Source organism: Centruroides sculpturatus, unplaced genomic scaffold (genome assembly GCF_000671375.1).
Source record: "Centruroides sculpturatus isolate CEXI.00-Female unplaced genomic scaffold, Cexi_2.0 scaffold143, whole genome shotgun sequence".
Lineage (NCBI taxonomy): Eukaryota > Metazoa > Arthropoda > Arachnida > Scorpiones > Buthidae > Centruroides > Centruroides sculpturatus.
The window spans coordinates 712,146-725,913 of record NW_019384447.1 but is presented as its reverse complement, the minus strand read 5'-3'; the positions used below and the strand labels follow the sequence as shown (position 1 = coordinate 725,913).

The 13,768-nt window shown below is 24.5% G+C and overlaps 1 protein-coding gene across 1 annotated transcript in view; it reads right to left on the bottom strand.

Moving 5' to 3' along the window:
- Nucleotides 1-546: 546 nt before the first annotated feature.
- LOC111620450 (carbonic anhydrase-related protein-like) overlaps nucleotides 547-13,768 on the bottom strand; it is a 28,339-nt gene continuing 15,117 nt past the window's right edge. The window contains exons 2-9 of the mRNA XM_023362373.1: nucleotides 6,880-6,951; nucleotides 4,498-4,659; nucleotides 4,394-4,420; nucleotides 2,814-2,993; nucleotides 2,581-2,732; nucleotides 1,359-1,442; nucleotides 1,057-1,281; nucleotides 547-889 (exon numbers count right to left, since the gene is read on the bottom strand). Of these exons, the coding sequence (XP_023218141.1) occupies nucleotides 575-889; nucleotides 1,057-1,281; nucleotides 1,359-1,442; nucleotides 2,581-2,732; nucleotides 2,814-2,993; nucleotides 4,394-4,420; nucleotides 4,498-4,659; nucleotides 6,880-6,951 (1,217 nt within the window). The 3' untranslated portion in view covers nucleotides 547-574. The remainder of the gene's footprint in view (nucleotides 890-1,056; nucleotides 1,282-1,358; nucleotides 1,443-2,580; nucleotides 2,733-2,813; nucleotides 2,994-4,393; nucleotides 4,421-4,497; nucleotides 4,660-6,879; nucleotides 6,952-13,768) is intronic.

Sequence of the window (13,768 nt, the reverse complement as noted above, 5' to 3'; positions counted from 1 at the left end):
GCTAATTCATATTTGATTTTAAATGGATTTATTATTACCTAAAATGTGTTGCATGCATATTTAGTGTTTCTCTTCCATATGCTTTTTTATTTTCAATGGAAAATATTGTTTTTAATTGCAAATTTAAACAAGAATTTAATTGTTATTGATTTAATATTTAAAAGTTCTGCTAAACTTTCTCTCTTTATTCTAATTTTAATTACATAAAGAAAAAGTTTGAAGGTTTTACAAATTGATTATTACATTTAATAAAAGTTAAATTATAAAATTAAAACGCAAATGATTAAAAACACCTTGAAGTTTTTTTATTGTTCATATTAAATAATTTCTAAAAACCAATACATTTAAATTAGTCTTTATTTTAAAAAGTTCTAGGTTTATTACAAAATTAATACCTTTTATTTTAGTAATTAACACAGAATATTATAATTTAAAATTTAAAAACATTTTTTTTAATAAAGGAATAAAATCTCTAGTTTTAAAAATTTATATTAAATCACAGACCAATTACACCTGTATTACTTTTATAAAATATACACACACGCACACATACATATGATTTTTCTTCAAAAGCTTAGCTTATAACATATCGAAATTTAGCTTGTTTGTACCACCAATCTTCTTTAGTATTTTCTTTACCATTTTTTTCCTCTTTTCCATTTTTCTTTTCTTTTCCATTCTTTTCTTCTTTTCCATTCTTTTTCTCTTTTCCATTCTTTTTCTCTTTTCCATTCTTTTTACTTTTTCCATTTTTCTTTCCTTTTCCATTTTTCTCATCTTTTCCGGATTTTGAACTCAAAATATCTCTACCATTTAAAGGTTGAATTGGTCTAACTTCATTCAAATCTCTTCCATCTTTTTCTGTTTCTATACTTCTAAATTTCTCTAACTAAATTTATAAAAACAATTTCAGAATTAAAAAAATATATCATCGATGCAAAATTTATAAAATGCCTAAAAGTTAAATTCCTAAAATAATTAAAAATAAAACACATTTTGAAATAATTCTCTCGTTATTTTATTGGAACTTTTAAAGATACGTTACTTAAACTTTACCTGGCTTTTGCTAACAGTATTAGAGTAATGAAAAATTATAAATTTATAAGACTCCGAACATTCAGGTATCAATGCAGATCCATTATAAGTTATATAATAATCTGTGTGAGATGGCAATAAATCTTTTAACGTTAAAGGAGACTTCAGCGTCGAATTCGAATCTACTTCATCAACATCTTCCAATGATTTGACTACACTTTTTAAACCTTTATTTGATTTCCCGACCTAAAATTAAAATTTTTAAGCATTTTACTTTATAATAAAATTTCAGGAATATTTTAATACATGCTAATTTTACTTACGTCAAAGAGAGAAACTAATGCCAAATTGGCATCAGGTTTATCCTCAACTTTATCATATTTCGTATTTAAATGAAACAGGGCAACCTGTTTATAGAATAAAGTTCTAATATTATTTCTAAATTCTTGGTTTGTGAATTTTATAATAATAAAATAAAATTCAAAGGACAAATTGATATTAATTTATATTCATATATCTTGATCTTAACTAACATTTGATAGCCATAATCGACTTGTCTATCTACTCAAAGAAAGTTGATTAAGGTCAGTAAATATATAACTGAAATATACTACAAACCCTCTATTACTGTTTATTACCATCTTCCTTTTTTAAAATGTCTCTAATTATAGTTTTTGCAAAAAATATGCTATTAAATATCTCATTCTACATGTTTATGTGTATATTTATAGTTATTTTTATATCGATAACTTAACATTTAATAACAGAAAACTATAAGGAACATTTAAATACAATCAATTATTAACTTATTACTAAAATAATACAGCTGTATTTTCAACTAGTAGACCAAACCTTCTTTCATGGCTGTATTCATAGATGATATCATAGTTTTTCTCTTCGTAAAAAGCATGTCGCCGATTAAAAAGATTCAGAACGTAAAAATAAACAACGAGAATTATATATTAAATTATAATGTTGTCAAATTTTTATTTCGATAATAAAATGTAAACTGGGATAATATTTAAATAGAACAATTATACTCTTATGTATAATTTTGACACTCGATAAAACGAATATAATTAATTTTGTGCCTTCATTTGTCATTGAAATAATGTCATAATCAACGCATCTTGATAATATTTAAATCACCACACGAATAAATATATGATTTAGATAATCAAGAATATTTTAAAGAATTCTTCGTTGAATATTTTAAAATTTTCAGGGTTATGAACCCATTGATAAACTATTACAAAGACATAAACTAGGTCGAACAACCGTATAATTTTCTTTTTGGTTGTTAACAAGGATAAATAAATAAATCTTAGATATATATATAACAATTATTTATTAGATTAGGAAGTTTTTAGGAGTTTTTTACAAAAAATTTAAATAATTAAGCAATAAAAAATAAAAATCTTATTATCGTAAAAAAGTTAAGGAAAATTAAATAATTATATATTAGATTTTTATACACGTGAATTTTTTTGAAAATTTCTTATTTATTTCAATAAATAATTAAATATATATATAAAAAAAACTTACCTCGAGAGGAAAATATTTGCTATCAACTGTATGCTCAGATCCATTTTTGTTAGTTTTACCATATTTAAATGTAATTCCGATTAAACGATACGTAGCTCCTAGCCATTCACTTGTAACAGTGACATCATTATCCTTTGGTAATGCAATATAAACTATTGAAAAAAATAAACATAGTTATTTTTCAACATTTACTAAATCCTCTAAATTTTTACTATGTATTAATATTTACTCACCAACATAGCCAGCATTTTTTATAAACAAGTCTTTTAATGGTTTGTCATAATTTTCGAAAGTTAATTCTCCAAGATTAGAATCCACAGTTATTGCTTCTGTGTCAATATTTATGGGTGATTGTTGTTTTCCTCTGCATCCTTTGTACAAACAAGGCCACATATCTGGCTCATCTTCGTATTCTTAGAATTGAGAAAATTTCAGACTTTAATTTATAAATTTAAATTTTATTTAATCACATTCTTAAATCAACAGTATTACTTTCATCAATAAGAAACAGAATAATCTTTTATGATAAATTTGTGGTAATTTTATTCTTATGGAAAATTACTATAATGTATATTAACATTACACAGTATTTAATCGTATTTAAATTAGTATATAAAATTTATTGTATAAATATATACATATAACTTTTATGCAAGGAACTTTAAATAGATTTAACTTTTTATATGGACATTAAATTAGCATTTTGGAATATTTATACTAATATTTATGATTAGATACATAAAAGAGGACTCTAATTTTGATGCATGTTCTTCGTAATATTGTATTCGTATTGTAATATATCACTCCTAGTTGCTCATAATTAATTATGAATAATTATTAACTTTGTTCATTTGTTTTATAATACTACCACCAAAAACTATAAATATTTTCTCTTTCTACTTCATTATGATTTATTTTAGTTATTAATTCAGTATCAAATCTAATTTACTTAACATTATGTAAAAAAATAAGCGTCAAATCAATTTTGAATGAAATGCAACTTGATATATTACGGAAAAATTCTTCAAGAATATAAATGTACCATGCATTTTAAACAATAAAGTTAAATTTAAAAATACTAAATTTATCCTGTATTAATTAAATAAAATTTATAGTATATTCAATCTAGTTATTGCGATGCAGTTTTTATATGATTTTTAAAAATATTATATTGTAAATTTACATTTATTTTCATCTACCATCCGTTATTACCATTGACTGGCTGGTAATGAATATGAGAATCGAAATATTAAGACATCCTTGTTTTAATTTTATCTATTATGGACCGACAGCAATGGAGTCAGGTAGCATGGGCGAGGAAGGAGAACGACATCCAAGCTATACTAGCAGTGATAAATTAAGAAAAAAGGATTGGATTTTAACCCGAATCACCTAAAGCAAAAGGTTGACATCCTATCTCGTGGCTACATAACCCTATTTATTGCGATTTACCTCACTTTTCTTTATAAAATAATAGATAAATTTATACCTTTTATCTCCTCTTAACATACACTTTACATTCTAGCAAATAAATTTATATTTAATTGCTACGTCAATAATAAGAATACCAATTAAGAATATATTGTTTTTATTATAAAAATAAATAACCTAAATGTCAATAATCTAATAGTTTATGCTACATCTTCTAAGCAATTATGGGTAGTATTCTATAGATTAAACTAAACTTATATTAAATCTTTTATTCATAAAGCTACTTTTATTATTTTTAAAATAATTTTCAGTATTTATACTGCTTATTAGTAAGTTGTTTAGCATTCTTTGATAAGAATGAATAATTAAACATTTTACTTACGGTCAGAAGAGAGCTCGAAATAATATTCTAAAAGAAAATATTAAAAGAATTTATAAATTATGTATAATAATATTTTTATGTTAATTATATTTAAATATACGTACCTTCTTCCTTCTCTTCGGATTCCTTTTCTTCTGAATCTTCTTCTTCAGAATCTTCCTCGTCAGATTCTTCTGAATCTTTCTCTTCTGATTCTTTCTCCTCTGAATCTTTTTCCTCTGAATCTTCTTTCTCTTTATCTTTATCCTCTGGCTTTTCTTTAGGCTCTGAATAATTTTATTATTATCATTTATTTTACAAACAAAAAATTATCGAAAATTATTTTTAAGTAGTAATATCATATGAAATTACTACTTAAACTTTATTTATTTTTTATATAAATTAAATTTTGTAGTTATATAAAAATAAATATAGAAATTTGCGAAACATTTTTATTTACATGCGTTAATTTTTAATGTAGATCTACATTATTTATGAATCTTTTAATGACTTATTTAATGAAAATACCGAAAAAACGCAGTATAAATTATTGTTTTCATTAAAAAGTAAAGTATTGAATAACTTTTAAATATGTAAAAATAAAATAATACTATATTATTCCATATTAAAACTTAATATCTGGTTTATTTGTTATTATAAAAACTGGTCGTTTTCTATCAGATTATGACGGTATGAAATAATTCTGTATTATCAGTTATTATTATTATTATTATTGTTTTATTTGCGTACTGTAAATTCAATGCACAATTATGCATTTAATACAATTAATATTTTATATCAGTATAATATAATTCTTTCATTATAGAAACTAAGTATTACACGATTTTAATATAAAAAAATAAACATAACACATTTAATATAAGAGTAAAAGTTAAGATAAACAAACTGTACTGTATAACTTTTAATATATTTTTCTCGATTAGCAATCTCTCTAACTTATCTACAACAGTTTAATTATATTGTTAATTGATCCATATTAAAAAAAATTAATTTTACTATATAAGTATGTGAAATAATTATATTTATCCATTTAAATCAGTATCTATCTATTCGGATTTGAGTTATTACATTAGCAAAAGATAAACAACAATAAACTTTTAATATAATTATTAAATAACAGAATTGAAGGTATAGAACTATGGAACAGAGTTCGATACAAAGAAGCATCAAAATATCGTCGATGGTTTACACCAGTCATTGGATCATTTTATAATATTAAATTAAATCATTAAGTATTTTTAACTATAGAGTCTCAATTTTATAAGTTAAATAACATGAATTATTCAGTTACTAAATTTATATTTTTTACTTCTAAATTTTCTATACGAAAATTAAAATAAAATATGATGCAAGCTATAATAAACTATTATTCTATAAATAAATAACCATAATTAAAAATACATCTTGATTCTAGAATTTACTAATTTTCAGATTATTATAATTTATTAAAATTTTAATCAATGCACTTAATATTACATTTAGTAATTTTAATGTCACATTAATTTGAAATCTTAAAAGTATATTAACTATTGTTTAAACTTAAGTACAGTCGACCTTCCTATAACACGTTCCTATAACACGTAGATACGTTCCGGTTTTTATGAATCAATTTTCTACGAGTCCAGCCAATCACAGCCTGGCACGTACGCAGTTTACAGACTACGGCTGTTTGAAAGGTTTCTTCCCTAAAATTAATCGATTCTAGACCAATTCGACTCAACATTTCCAAAATACGTATAATTTTTTGGGAATAATCCATATAAACTATGCTATAAACAAAAAATTGTAGGATTACTTACCGAGCGTGCACCGTTCGACTACGCCATTGCTTAAGCTTGTTTTCGTCGTGGAGCTTGTCATCGAATGGCGCTCGCGTGCTTCCTGATAAATTATTTTTTTTTGCGAAAAATTCGCTGAACTTTGGAGACATCATTAATATAAATATAATTTTCATGGACGTTAAATAATAAATGGTTTTTAGTAGGTCCGCTGCTCGTTTAAACTTAGCAGTTTGTGCAATATCCGCTATTGGTCTAGATTCGACCAATCCTGTCGCGACACGAGTCGGCGATGACGTTTTACCGAATTATAAAAATTTTTTCGCGTGTTTGTACGAATACTGTCGCAATTTTTTCGCCGATACAGGAATCTGAACTATAGGAACCCGAACTGTAGGAACCCGTGTTCTAGGGGCGTCTACTGTAGTTATTTTTGAATATGTGAAATTTTACATAGGCCTAAATGAAGAAAACAGTTGTTTTAATGAGAGGAATTCTAATTATTTTCATAAGTATTTCTGAAAACGATTTAGTATTCACAAGTAAAAGATGAATGGAAGCTTAACAGTTGTTCTAACGAATGGGAGTTTAAAAACTTCCATTTATTAGAAGAACTGTTTAACCTGTGATGTAAAATTTCAGATATTTAAGAATACATTATTCTTACTGTATAATAATCGCATTATTTAACGTTTAATAATTTCTTACCTGCAGCTTTTGCCCAAGGTTGTAATTGTTTCCCGTACCATGGATCGTATTGCCATCCGTATTCACCACATTCTATATACACAGTAAAACATATTATTAAGAAATACATCGTTTAACAAATATAATTTGTATATGTAACTTACCAATGTACACGACGCCGCATAACAATATCCACAGAAATAATGTTATATTCTTCATTTTCACTTCTTAATGAATGGTGGATACTGTAATCAAATCCTTTTATAATTTTAATACTTTTCCTTGTTTGTTACCGATAAACTTTATTTTAAGTAAATCATTTTTTTAGTCGAATTTTATCACGGAAAACGAATCTTTAAGAATATGGAAGTTGGCGATAAGCAAGATAAACTATTTTCCTCCAGTATTCGATATTTAATTATATGTTTAAAGCTTATTATAACTTTCTAATAATAACAATATAATTAAAATTTTAACAACTTTTTATATTTAATTACTTTATTATACTACTCGATAGTAAATTTGTACCGAAATTAGCGTAGATATACATTTGTTAGTTATAAAATTGATACTAAATAAACTTTGTATCCTAATTATTATTCAAAGATACACGAAGATATAAAATATTTTAACATGTTCTAGTTTAAATGCTTTAACATGCATCCAAGTCAACATTCTCTTTTATGATAGTTTAGTTTTTAGATAGTTTGATTAGTTAGTGAATAGGTTTTTTTAAAGTTTTAATTGGCATATTTTTTATGTTTTCAACGGAAAAATATTCGAAATTGATTAAAATCATTTAGTATTTTATACAAAGATTAGAAAAAAATCAAAAACATAAAAATGCAGATTCTTCCTACTGGAAATTATCTTTATGAAATAGGAAAATTGTTATTATTAAAAACTTAATAGGAAAAATAATTTCTTTTCTTGATTATGAAACTCTATATTGTATTATAATTTATATTCTATGCATCTTTTATTATAAAGATAAATTAATAGTAAATTTTTAAAACATTTCTATAAAGTTTAGTGTTATATAGAAACTTTGAGGATTTTCTTAAAGTTCAGTAAGGTCTGTTTTATATAAATTCTACAGTAACATTTAAAATTAATGTTTTAAGTTATAATTATAAATTTAAACAAAATAACCATAAAATTATTAAAATCTTGAATATTTTAATTGCAAAATTTAAATACATATACGATGACGAATACATCATTTATGCATTATTCTATCGTTCATTTCATTAAATTCATTCGAGTCTTCCAAAATTTTGTTATTCATAGAGTCAAGAATTTCGAAAAAAAAGTTTATAAAGCAATTTGCAAAACTTTCCTTTAACATTAAAAATCTCGATATAATACCGATTTGAAGATTTGATATTTCGAAGAAATAAAAAGAGCAGCCCTCAAGCAGTTCAATGAAACTGGATAAGTATAAAATTATGTCATTAATGAGAATAAAAATCCACAAAAACGATTGCTATCTACAATAAACATTTCTCAGAATGGCACGTGGCTAAATCACGATATGTATTAAATGAGGTGCAATTGTTAGCACTAGATTTAAAACGTAGATAGCAAAATACCGTATAATAGCTTTTAAATAAAATTAAAATATGGAATATTTTTTTACCGTACAAGTTATATTCATTATAAGTTTATCGACTGATAACAGCGAAATTTAATCTGAAAATTTTTGTTATATTTGAAAAAATACATTAATGAATATCTATCATATTTAATAAATTATTTTTCAGAATAACGTTTCTTCATACATTCAAACTTTATAAATATAACTATATGATTTCTGTGAGTTTTCACATGTATTTTTCGTATAAGAATATCCATTTTTCCACATCAAATACTTTTCAATACTATTTGTGTGAAAAAATTAATTTTTAAATTATAAAAGTTAATTCTAAAACAGTGGTGCGTTATTCCTTTGGCAAAAAAGGGGGCCTCATCTAATAAAGGATCCCAAACCAATATTTTATAAGAAAATATCTCTCCCCATAAATTCTCCCGAAGATAAATATCTGAAGTCAACACTGTACATCGGGCCCCTAATTCAAATTTGCCTGTTAACGCGTTATAATGCGACACTGTCTTAAAAATAATAATTAACATTTCAGTTAAAATGGCACACGGTATTCTTTAAAACTTAAAAAAAAAAGTTGAAAAAACGAAGTACTCTTCATTTCATCATATCCAATCACCAGGAAGAAAACAGTTTCTTCGGGGAGACCAGGGCCGTTTCTGGTAGGTGTGCATGGCCAAATTCATAGAGCGGTCGTTACTGCACTTATTAAATTATATTCGAATTTTATTTTTAAATTAGTTTTTTAATATAGTGATTGGCGATGAAATAGATTGATGTTCGCATGACGACTGATGTATCTGTGCAGTTTATGGATTTAAATAACGCCGAAGCATACATGTTAGTGTTTTGCATCAGAAAACTTAAAAGTGCAAGCAACAGGTGATGGAGAATTCATCCGTTGAACCAGAGAAAAATTCATCAGTGGAAATTCTATAACCACTACGAGTTTTTCTTGTTTTAAGTCACGTAAAAAAGCATAAAAACTTGGAGTTTGAAAACTCCAAGCTTTATTTAACGACTTATGATTAAATTTAAAGTTACACTTAGTTAACTCGTTGTAAATGGTTGCATTAAATAAAATAGATACAAGATTTAACGTTTATGCTTAATTTTCATTGTGAATGAACTTTTATTCCCGTATCGTTAATCTCATACCATTCTTTTAATTGTTAACGGAACGAAAAGGAAATTTAAATAAAGAGATGCGCGCGATTTAAACATTTAAATTTGAATTAATTTTTATACACACATACGTATATTTTATACTTATTTACTNTAATTTATAAATTTAAATTTTATTTAATCACATTCTTAAATCAACAGTATTACTTTCATCAATAAGAAACAGAATAATCTTTTATGATAAATTTGTGGTAATTTTATTCTTATGGAAAATTACTATAATGTATATTAACATTACACAGTATTTAATCGTATTTAAATTAGTATATAAAATTTATTGTATAAATATATACATATAACTTTTATGCAAGGAACTTTAAATAGATTTAACTTTTTATATGGACATTAAATTAGCATTTTGGAATATTTATACTAATATTTATGATTAGATACATAAAAGAGGACTCTAATTTTGATGCATGTTCTTCGTAATATTGTATTCGTATTGTAATATATCACTCCTAGTTGCTCATAATTAATTATGAATAATTATTAACTTTGTTCATTTGTTTTATAATACTACCACCAAAAACTATAAATATTTTCTCTTTCTACTTCATTATGATTTATTTTAGTTATTAATTCAGTATCAAATCTAATTTACTTAACATTATGTAAAAAAATATTACAAAATTATCTTTAGGTATATTTTGTTAGCGTACAAAATTCTACGATGAAGATAATTAAATTTTAAAGAAAAACTTTATAAAGTGAAACATATAAAAACGTCTAATTCAATTAAAATTTTCAAAAGTAAAATTATATTCACGTTTAGCAATCATGTGCAAGTATATAAAAGATTACAAAGTAAATAATTAAATGCATATTTCACTGTAGGATAATTTTCTTCGTAATTAAATTTATTTATATAATTTTGATTAATTTCAACGATTATATACGAGCAAATAAATGATAAAGTGAATGAAAGACATTAGCAAAGATATTTTTTCTTCTAGATAATAATTTACGATTGTCACATGTTTTGAATATCTCCATTTACAAACCACAGTGAAGGGGAAACGTGCCAAATCCGATATTTTCTGTATTTATTTTAAATCTAAGTGATTTGAATAATCAGATTTTAAAGCCAGATAATATGAACAAAAATATATCTACAAATGACGTATCCTGATAATTTATTTAGTATCTAAACTGGCATGTAGCAATATAATACAAGAGGCCATAAAAAACAAGTTTCGTAATTTTTCTAACTTTGATAAAAAAAATTTTATTTGTCTTCTCTATTATATTATAGTGTATATGATCAACTAATTACTATATTTTTTTTTAATTTGGGAAACAAATAATTCTTCTATTAATTTATCGTAGAATTTTAAAGCTTTTGCTGATTTAAAAGCTTCTTGTCTGGTTGTATTAATGTCTTACTATGTGAGCATAAAATTGCTATAACAGACTTATTATATAGGTTTTTATTTGCAAAATTTAATATTTTTACACAGATAATAAAACACAATAAAATTGCTCATGTATTTTTCTTAAGAATTTTCTCATTTTAAGTTTTTTATTAAACTTATAATTTTAAAAAAATTAAGTTTGATAATATCTTTTCTTTTACTATTTATTTATAATTTTGTTTTCTACGTTCTGTAAATACGAGGTATTTAGAATCGCTTAAGGTATTAAGGAAATTAATTTGGCCAAAAATATATCCTAAAACAATTAATGATCTTATTTTTTTACAGTTCTTACGAATTTCCGATTTTGTCATTCAAAAAAACATTAAAAAAATGATATAATAATAATATACGGAACCAAATAAGATTATAATGAACTGTACTTTTTTATCGGCTAACGATATAGATCAAGGAAATATATCTGCGTGTTTCGTAACATATTATAAATCAACTTTTAAATTACTTTATAAAATGTAATTGACTTTTGATGTGAAAATTTCATAGAAATTGTTTGAATGATAAATAAAACATTTATAAATTATGAAAATTAAAAAAATTAACAGGAAAGAAGAGACTGTACCTCTTCTGCTTAATAAATAAAACAGTTTCCAACGTTTGAGTAATAAATTGAGCAATATTATTTAATGAAAATAAAATTAGAAATACATTACTTTTTATAATAATGAAAAATTTTAAAAAATTCAGTGATATTAATTAGTCAGTTTAAAATATTTTAATTAAATAATTTTTACACAATGAAAAAGTGAATACTGTTTGTACTATTTCTAGATTTATTTCGAGGAAGAAGATTAAAGTAGTCTACATTTTATAATAAAAATATAAACTTAAGTGTAATAAAAATAGTTTAATGGTAAACTAATTAGCAATATTAATAAAACATTTTTCATTCATTAAAAAGTAATAGAGGAGAAGGTGGTATTATGGAACCCCAATTACATTTTAGTGAATTGTAAACAAGGTATCATAACTACACCCACATTTTTTGTGCGAAAAGTACTGGTAACTAGTAAACTAAATGTTCCTAATTGGATTTTTCGCTAGTGTAATTATAAGTATGGTTTTTGAAGGCTTTTGTACAAAAAGTCCGAAAGTAGGCTTAGAGAAAATCGGGTGGTAATATGGAACCTTACTGTATATTTTCAAAAAAATGCTTTAATGTAGCCAAAAACAAATAGGAAAGGACAAAAAATGTTAAATAATTACAAAATTATTTACTCCAATGTATTTTATCGCAAAAATGCTTTTATAATAGAAAAATATGACCTCCATCAACAATATATATTCCAGCAGCTCTTTTTCGATATTTTCAGACTTTCTACCTAGTGTCTTTTTCCCAAATTGCTCCGGACGAATGTCTGATTGCAAAGAGAGAGTTCGGAGGAGTTGAGTTCCATATTACTGTAAAAGCACCAAAGGGGTCCGTATTTCACGCATCGCCATCTCGAATTAACTTATGTCTGTCGAGACCAAAATTTAAAAAACGTGAACATCACACAGATTAATATGTACCCCTAAGTCTCTGGAACGGAATACATGCACCAGTGAACCTACAACTACGCGATTTATATTTTAAAAATAATTAAATTCACTTAGCATTCAAAACTTGTGAATTTTGAAAAAAACAAATTTGCTGATTAAATACGGACAACCGTTTAACTGAAGTAAAACGGGTTTTCCCCTTGCTATGGATGTCTGCCTAGTTCAGTTCATCCACATTCCGCTACAGTTCGCCTTTATTATCAGTTCGAAATGGGGTGGTTCCATAATACCCGCAGTGTTCCATAATACCACCTTCTCCTCTACAGTATTTACATTGTAAAAAACTTTAAAAAATTTTATTATATCATTGTCTTCGTTGGACTTAATATATTAATAGGATTTCTTACACAGGTGTTGTTTCAGTTTTTGTAAATAGAGGAGATCTTATTCAGAAAAATATAATCTTTATTTTTCACCTGGTTTTTCATCTGTTTACACTGTTTTTGTATTTTGGATCTTCAGCAAGTATACATTAATAATATTCTATAACAAAAAAATTTATAAAACTTATTATAACAATTTTATACCCCAAAATAATGTGTAAAATTTATTAAATTACTTATAGGTTCCTTGTTTTTTATTATCAATACATTAATATATACATAAATTATCCATAAAAGGATTTTAAACATTATTTTATCTTTTAAAGAAATTTACCCGTATAAAAGTTAAATATTTGCATAAAAATTAAAAAATTTTGTTAGAAATTGTTAAAATTTACTTTACTCACTTATCCACCACTTTTTATCTTATATATGTAGACTTAGTTACTTTTTCCGATAATTTTTTTTTTTACCTTAAATACCTTTCTACACGTTACTTTCTCTATAAATGATGCTATTCCATAGTTGTGGAATCTCTCTTTCTAAATTATTATTAATTTTATTATTTTGCCTTTTTATATAAATATGTTCGAATAACTGTCTTTGAAATCCATTTCTTTCTTTTTTCTTTATTTTTACTACATTTCAATCAATCTCACATCCTTCTTTATTACAATGCTCTGCAAATGTCAGGTGAAAAATAAAGATTTTGTTTTTCTGAATAAGATCTCCTCTATTTGCAAAAACTGAAACAACAACAATATAATAAGTTTTATTAAAATACTAAGTCAAACGTAGACGATAATATAATAAAAATTTAATAC